This window comes from Lucilia cuprina, chromosome 2, assembly GCF_022045245.1.
Source record: "Lucilia cuprina isolate Lc7/37 chromosome 2, ASM2204524v1, whole genome shotgun sequence".
Classification (NCBI taxonomy): Eukaryota; Metazoa; Arthropoda; class Insecta; order Diptera; family Calliphoridae; genus Lucilia; species Lucilia cuprina.
Window position 1 is genome coordinate 15,230,686 of NC_060950.1, and position 8,675 is coordinate 15,239,360.

An 8,675-nucleotide genomic window follows, 5' to 3' on the forward strand; every position below is an offset into this window, starting at 1 on the left:
TCTATCTATCTATCTATCTATCTATCTATCTATCTATCTATCTATCTATCTATCTATCTATCTATCTATCTATCTATCTATATATCTAACTATCTATCTAGTTCGTATGAACGATTGTGCGGTATTGATCAGGTCTCTTCCTGATTAAAGTTATTTCCAAAAACGTATGCACGTTGGAATTTATATTTCATGTTTCTTAAGGACAACAACACCACCACTAGCTCAGCTATTATAGGTTAATGCAATAAGTTAATATTGCGCAGATACTAGGTACATGCATTGGATTCTGGTGGATGTGACGAATGCAGGTATGATAAAATAGGTGACGTTGAAAGAATGCTTTGTGAGTACTAGAGGCTTCAAGAGGTTTCAATTGAATGATCTTGATATTTGTTTTATCAATTAATTTTCTCTCCTTGGTTATGGTTAGTAGATATCTTACACTTTACAGTGAGTCCCTGAAGTAAGAAAACAAGATTCGTAAATACATTGGATTCACGAGTAAAGCATTTCATTAACCATATCTATCTCGCTAAAGGTACATTAATTTTATCAAATGTGTCTGTCTCATTATAAAAATATTTGAAATATTAAAAAAAGCTCTTAAAGATATCGACTAAAGCATGCAAAAATCTTTAAAAATTAATATTAAATAAGTGTATTTCATGTAAATTAATAAGTGTATTTAAGCTATAAACAATTAAACATCGAACCTTTAATCCTTGCATTTGTGTCATGTGTATTGAGTTTACACTTTTGTTTACAAAAAAAAATTAAATTCATATAAAAATCAAAACCAAAAAAAGCATTTAAAAAGGTGTTTTTTGTAATGAAAATAAAACCAAAAATTAAAAAAAAAATAACAAGAAAAACAACAACACAGGTGTAGAGAGCCAAGTGTTTAGTAGAAGGAAAAAAACAACATCAAAATTAAACAACATTCATCAGTTTATTTTTGTGATTTCATCAACAATTAACAGAATCTTAATTTTTCATAATATATACCTGTAGAGAGCGTATGGTATCGAGTAAAGCTTTTTTCTCTTCCAATAATATGGTAATATCATCTTGAGCAGCTTTCAAATAGGAACGTAAAACATCTGTTTCTTGTTTGGATTTTTGTCTAAGAAAAATTGAAAACAATTTATAATTTTAACCTCAACTAAAGGAAAGAATTTTATTCTTACCTATAACTTTCTGAATTTTCTTTAGCATTTTGTAATTGTTTACGTAAATTATCATTGTCCATTTTGATTTGTTGCATTATCAATTGCAATGATAATAATTCACGATCACGTTCCCTTTCACGTTGACTGTTGGCGGGTGTTTTTAACATGGCCGCCGTTAGAGGATAATTGGCAATGCCAGCACCATTTAAGTTAGTTTCTGAAATTGTATTTATTGTTTTTAAAGTCGGAGGTATTTGGGGCAATTCTCGGTATGTTCTTACCTATAGGTTGTATGTGTAAAAGTCCAGTTTTATCACGTTTCAAATGCATGCGACCGATGGCCAAATTAATGGGCACTGGTCCCGGTGAGGTAATATTAACAGGAGGTCGATCTTCAATTAAATTTATTCGCACATTTTCAACAGTTACCTGAAAGAAATGTAAGTTTAAGGAATTAAGCAATTTAAACTTTAAAAGTTATAGATAGATAGATAGATAGATAGATAGATAGATAGATAGATAGATAGATAGATAGATAGATAGATAGATAGATAGATAGATAGATAGATAGATAGATAGATAGATAGATAGATAGATAGATAGATAGATAGATAGATAGATAGATAGATAGATAGATAGATAGATAGATAGATAGATAGATAGATAGATAGATAGATAGATAGATAGATAGATAGATAGATAGATAGATAGATAGATTGATAGATAGATAGTAAAACAGTAAGTTAGTTAAGTAGGAAAATAGTTACAAACAATAACTCACATTCAAGGGTAAAATATTCGACGATATCACTTCATCCTCCGCCAAATCGGCTAAACCAATAACCGTACTCATCGACAGATCCAAACTAATATCACTCACTCGTATGTCAGCATGATGGGAGACCCAACTGTCATTATAATAAAAACAAAACAAATCAAAAAGTTAACTAAACGATACATTCGAATGTAAACTAACTCACTTTTGTATGACTTTCTTATCACCCACATGTGTAGCATCCTTGGGCGGTTTAATGGTCTCTTCTAAGCGTAAACGTATACAAGGCGGAGCCTCAGGATTATAAGGCGCTAAATTCCAGGCTTTGCAACGAGCACCAAATTTGGTCTAGATGTATACAAAAACAATAAGGAAAACAATAATAAAAAAGTAATAATATTTATTAGTTATTGTTTTATGAATAAACTAATTAATATATTTTAAATTGAATATAAATGTTCATTTACTACTACATTTAAAGCCATAAGCAGAGCCAGAGAACATAAATTAACAACTCAATTTAAATTAGAAGGAAATTAAAATAATATTTAAAAAAAAGTTTTCAAATAATAAAAGAATTTAAATAAAACCCAAATACCAAATGATATGAAATGTTCAGTTTTTTTTAACTTATATTTAACATACACATAAACATACACCAACACATTAAGAAAACTACAATCATACACATTTATTGAAAAGATAAACTAACAAATAATTTAAAAAGCATTGTATTGAAAAAAAAAGTGCAAATTTTTTCATATTTAGTTTTGAAAAGTTTTTCTAAAATATTTTAGCCAATTAAGTGAATTTATGTTTTATTGTGTGTATGGAAATATATGGATGTATGTAGTTGTGTTTTTGGTGTTTATGTGTATGTTTTCTAAGCCAATTGTTCAAACATTGTCTTACCCAATTATTTTACAAACTCAATCATTATTATTTTTATAAAATTATAGATTGATTTTGTTAGAAAATATATTCTGTTAACTAGACTTTACCAATTTTTAAATAAATTATAAAACATTTTAATTAAAAAGCGTAAAAGAAAATTCAAAGAAGCAAAAACTATAAAAATACATTGGAACAGCGTTAAAGGTAAACTAAAGTTGTGTGTTTAAAAGTATGTATATGAAATATTGTAGTTATACACCCTTCATTTTAGGAGTCAACATATTCTGGAGCATTACAACACATGCCTTCTGATCAACTTTTTCATAATAATTTAACAAATTTTGATATAAAGGTTTTTCATCCAATTGTTAGAACATTTTCTTTACAAATTATTATTGTATAAAAAACAGAACATTACAAAAACTGAGTTGTTTGATAAAGTACCGACTGTGACGTTATTTACAGTGTGGTAGTAAAAAAAGTATGTTGTAAGTATTTAAGAATCATATATAGATAAATATGGAGCCTTGATAAGGCTCGGTGCTTTGCGTTTATCGCTCTAGTTCAGTTCAAGTTCAGTTCTAGTTCAGTTCTAGTTCAGTTCTAGTTCAGTTCTAGTTCAGTTGTAGTTCAGTTGTAGTTCAGTTCTAGTTCAGTTCTAGTTCCGTTCTAGTTCCGTTCTAGTTCAGTTCTAGTTCAGTTCTAGTTCAGTTCTAGTTCAGTTCTAGTTCAGTTCTAGTTCAGTTCTAGTTCAGTTCTAGTTCAGTTCTAGTTCAGTTCTAGATCAGTTCTAGTTCAGTTCTAGTTCAGTTCTAGTTCAGTTCTAGTTCAGTTATAGTTCAGTTCTAGTTCAGTTCTAGTTCAGTTCTAGTTCAGTTCTAATTCAGTTCCAGTTCAGTTTTAGTTCAGTTCTAGTTTAGTTCTATTTAAATCCCTAAATTTGGAATAGGAAGAATATTTTGATAACATTCCTAATTTTTTATTTTAATAATTTTCTTACTTGTCTTAGCAAATAGTATAGCAGAGTTGAGAGAGAAAGAACAATTAAGAGAGAGAATTTGTTTAAAACATGCAAATCGTTTTATTTTCTTTTTATTTATAAGCAAAACATTTATATTTTTATATAAAAAGTTTAATAAAATGAAATTTAATGGATTTTTTTGTTGTTATTTACAATTTAAAACAAAGTTTAACCAAAAATATAAAAACAATTTATTTGTTCGAAAGTAAAACAAAAACAACAAAATAAGAATGTTAAGTAAAGTAAACAAAATAAGACAAAACAGAAACTATCGAATTTTTACTAACCTGTAATTCATCCCATGGTATGGCACCACATTCATCGCATTGTATGGCAGCCACTTGAACACGTAATGTGGAATTATTGCCCTCTTGTTGCCTAATCACTTCAACGGTAGTTAATCTTAATGACGAAAATAAAAATAAAAGAGGAAGAAATTAATAAAATATTGGAAATAGTTAAGTTTCTTACCTAAAAGTAACCATTGAAACTAAATCTCTTCTCCGCCACGTACTGGCCTCCGAGGGTTCCGATGGTGAGCTAAGGTTTGTTTTAATGGGTTCTTCATAAACTTCACTAGCCACTTCTACTGGTGATGCTTTTATCGTACCATCATTGGTAAAAGGATTTAAACGAAACATAACATCTATACAGTCCATTGTCTTATCATCACCCATAACAATGGCAAAATTTTCCGAATCTGAACTAATATCACTTTGTATGGAGAAAGTATCACTCATATCATCATTGGGAGCCCTTGAGGTAATGGCTGAATCAATGGAGGTCATAAAACTGGAGAAACCTTTTTTCATGGACATCAGACCTGGAAAATGAATTTGTAAAATATTACAGACATTTTTATAATTGCAAAAAAAAAAGAATCATACCGGAATTGATTTCCTTTGTTATACTGGGAGCATCACTAGTTGAGTTTCTCGTTGATCTATAACTTTTTGATATTGAAGACGTTACCGATTGGGTAAATACTCCAGTATCAGGTTTTGTTGAAGAGGTTTGACTAGTTGTAGAAGATGCCATCGTTGATGAACTTTGTATTTGAACATTATATCTGAATTTGTAAAACAAAATATAATAATATAAAAATATTACCGAGATTCACTATAAAAATAATTGTATACATTTGACAATTCTCATTATCTATTTCTTACCCATGTGTATTTGGATTTGATAAATGTATACCATTATCGTAGGGCGGCGCTTCATTTGTTATTGGCGATGGTGTTTCTACACTACCAAATGTATTGCTTTTTATTTGATCTAATGGTGGTGTTGGCCATGTCATATTTGTACCTAAAACAGTGGTTTAATATACAAGTTTTGTTGCTGTTTAATTATATTTTATATTCGGATATGTTGAGAGCGTGATTAAAGATCAAGTATATTGATTTATTTTGTTAGTGTGAGTTTTAAGCATGTGGTGATCTAGAAATAGTTGTCCCATCCTGATCACCACTATTTTATTTGTATTTTATTTATGACTACTCTACCTAGTGCCACAATTAATTACTATTTTGAAAAAAATATAAAAAAGAATGATTAATATTTAAAATTATTAAAAGAATAAAATAATATTAACAAAAACTAAACTAAGGAAGTAAAGGAAATAATGTTTTCAATTAAAACTTCTCCAAAAAAGGAATCTGATATTATTTATTCAAACGTGACAAAACTCCTAAGAGATTTTTAACAATATTTTTTAAACAAATTAATAGTGTTAAACATTATTGAACATAATCCTTTTTATTCAAAACTTCTAGAACTGTACTTAACTGAACTAGAACTGAACTAGAACTGAACTAGAACTGAACTAGAACTGAACTAGAACTAAACTAGAACTGAACTAGAACTGAACTAGAACTGAACTAGAACTGAACTAGAACTGAACTAGAACTGAACTAGAACTGAACTAGAACTGAACTAGAACTGAACTAGAACGGAACTAGAACTGAACTAGAACTGAACTAGAATTGAACTAGAACTGAACTAGAACTGAACTAGAACTCAACTAGAACTGAACTATAATTAAAGTTTAACTAAACTTGAACCTAACTGGTACTAAACTAGATCTGAACTATAACGCAACTAGAACTGAATTAAAACATATGATATACAAAATTAAAATATTAAGCAATTTTTAGTGTAGTTTCGAATATTTTTGTCATGTTCGAAAATAAAATGCAATATATAAACTTATATAATTTCGAAAATTTCGTTTTCAAGTGTATTAATGGTCTATATGTTTTAAATATTATAATTTTAACTTAATTCGTTTCAAAAAAAAAAAAACAAAAAAACTTTAAATTAACACTAAAATACTTTAAATTTTTAGGTGACAAAGATCGTTATTCATTTCCAGCCGAAATGCCCATTTTACATGCAGAATTTACATATTTTTATTATCCCGGAGATTTTATATTTCCTTGTAAGTATATGGCTAAAACCACGAACGAATAGTAACGACATTGAACTCAGCTTAATTATTAACACTTGTCATAAAATGTCTCTTTTATAGTGCCCCCGTCCAAGGTGTTTGTACACATCAATCCACTACAAGTACACTTTGATCTCTGTTCTATACTGTGGCTTAATTCATTTGCTTTGAATTTGCACGAGAGCCTATTACGTACCAGTATTGCAGCGGTATCACCGACAAATTCGGCTGCCGTTGGTTCGCCGTCCACAATTGGATCGCATGGTTCCCAGTCGACAACATTAAAGGGATCATCCAAATTATCCTTGTACAATGAACCTGAAAACGAACCCAGTCTAATGTATATGGATGTTAAAGTTGAAGCTATTATGCCTCGCATTGTTATCGAATCGAGTGTGGAGACACCGAATCAGAAGGATCGTCCCAAAATGATGCAAATACAAATATCACGCTTTGCTTTAACCAATATACGTGAAATGGGTTCATCTCGTGCAGATTTGGCACAAGCTTTACATTCCTTACAGGAAGGTTCTTTAGTATTTGGTACTGGATTTCCTTCAGCTGCCGGTGACATGTGCATAGTTACGGATCGTATTTTATCGCATGTGGCCGCTACAGATGTGGGAACGGCGGCCGAAGCAGCCGGAAATAATGGCAATGGTGGTGTTGGTAGTGGACAACGTTCTTCAATACCCAAATCATCTTCCTTACAATGTCTGTCACGTTATGCTATGTGGTCTGAGCCTCGAGATGTTTGGTGCATAAAACTAGATCCCGTTTGGATAGATTTTCTGGGTGCTCGTTCTCTGGGTGCCCATAAATCCATACCATTCGTGGATGCTGTACCCATTACGTTGTGGTTGCATTCCGGTTCGGGCACTACAGCCTCCGCCTGTAGCCAAAGTAACGCTGGTAGTCGTAAGGGTAGCAGTGGTGATTCAAATTCAATGGCCTCCACCACCAAGGTGGGCAGTGCTTCCATCGAAACGAATATCAATCGTTTGGACTATGCGAATAGTAATACAAAATTACCTAGAAATCCTTTTCTGGATAGTGAAGAGGACATAAATGTGGAACGTAAATCCCAAACATCTTCGGAGGCTGCAGAACGTACAGCTGATTTGCATGCCATTGCTCATATTTCAAATTTAGTTAGTGTACAAATTGATCATTATCAATTGTTGTTTCTATTGCGCATGGCCGAAGAGTTTAATGAAATGTCAACATTTTTATCGCTGGATGCGGAAAGAATATTGCAAAAGGTTTGCTGAACTTTATAAGAATATTTATTGATTAATTTTTATACAATTTAAATCAATTTGTTGTAAAAATTATACTTATATATATTTTTGTTTGTTTCATTTAGCAAAATACAAAAAAATCTTTAATATTCGGTTGTGTTATACCACAAATTGAAATGACTTTTGTTATGCCTTCTCCTACACCTGGTAAGGAATCAAGTGGTGGTGATGCTGAAAGTGTCTTACCTGATTCAGCTAGTTTGGGTGATGATTTACTTATAAATAGTAAGAGTGTTATTTTGTTTTACTTTTTTTCATTTTTCATTTCTTTCTTTTTTACTCCTATTTTAATTTATTACTCCAAATCCTTTTCATAATTTTCTTAGAATTTGTAGTTTTTTCATTTTACTAATATTATTAGTTATTCACCCTATTTTTCTCATTTCGAATCTCAATGTTGTTTCCTTAAGTTTATTGCACCCATATATTAAATTATTATATTTATTTAAATAACATTTGGCATGTTTAATTCATTCTTTTTTATTTTTCTTAATTTTCAAGTAGCAGTTCTATATTAACATTTCATTTTTTATATTAGGATTGTATAGTAGTATTTGTGTTTTTAAGTTAAAACGGATTCTAATATATTTCAGTTCGAATTCAGTTTAATTTTAGTTCAGTTCAGTGCTAGTTTAGTTTAATTCTAGTTTAGTTCCGTTCTAGTTTAGTTCTAGTCCAGCTCTAATTCAGTTCTAGTTCAGTTCTACGGATTTTAATATATTTCAGTTCGAATTCAGTTTAATTTCAGTTCAGTGCTAGTTTAGTTCAATTCTAGTTCAGTTCCGTTCTAGTCCAGTTCTAATTCTGTTCTAGTTCAGTTCTACGGATTACAATATATTTTAGTTCGAATTCAGTTTAATTTTAGTTCAGTTCAGTGTTAGTTTAGATCAGTGCTAGTTCTAGTTCAGTGTTAGTTTAGATCAGTGCTAGTTCTAGTTCAGTTCTAGTTTAGTTATAGTTCAGTTCTAGTTCAGTTCTAGTACAGTTCTAGTACAGTTCTAGTTCAGTTCTAGTTCAGTTCTAGTTCAGTTCTAGTTCAGTTCTAGTTCAGTTCTAGTTCAGT

The 8,675-nt window shown here is 30.5% G+C and overlaps 1 protein-coding gene across 1 annotated transcript in view; it reads right to left on the reverse strand.

The window, feature by feature from the left end:
• Positions 1–690: 690 nt before the first annotated feature.
• LOC111689444 (UHRF1-binding protein 1-like) overlaps positions 691–8,675 on the reverse strand; it is a 44,884-nt gene continuing 36,899 nt past the window's right edge. Inside the window, exons 9-22 of the mRNA XM_046948168.1 lie at positions 7,686–7,807; positions 7,073–7,317; positions 6,753–7,027; positions 6,508–6,629; positions 5,029–5,183; positions 4,747–4,928; positions 4,331–4,682; positions 4,147–4,261; positions 2,150–2,292; positions 1,951–2,077; positions 1,451–1,598; positions 1,188–1,386; positions 1,006–1,123; positions 691–753 (exon numbers count right to left, since the gene is read on the reverse strand). Of these exons, the coding sequence (XP_046804124.1) occupies positions 691–753; positions 1,006–1,123; positions 1,188–1,386; positions 1,451–1,598; positions 1,951–2,077; positions 2,150–2,292; positions 4,147–4,261; positions 4,331–4,682; positions 4,747–4,928; positions 5,029–5,183; positions 6,508–6,629; positions 6,753–7,027; positions 7,073–7,317; positions 7,686–7,807 (2,366 nt within the window). The remainder of the gene's footprint in view (positions 754–1,005; positions 1,124–1,187; positions 1,387–1,450; positions 1,599–1,950; positions 2,078–2,149; positions 2,293–4,146; positions 4,262–4,330; positions 4,683–4,746; positions 4,929–5,028; positions 5,184–6,507; positions 6,630–6,752; positions 7,028–7,072; positions 7,318–7,685; positions 7,808–8,675) is intronic.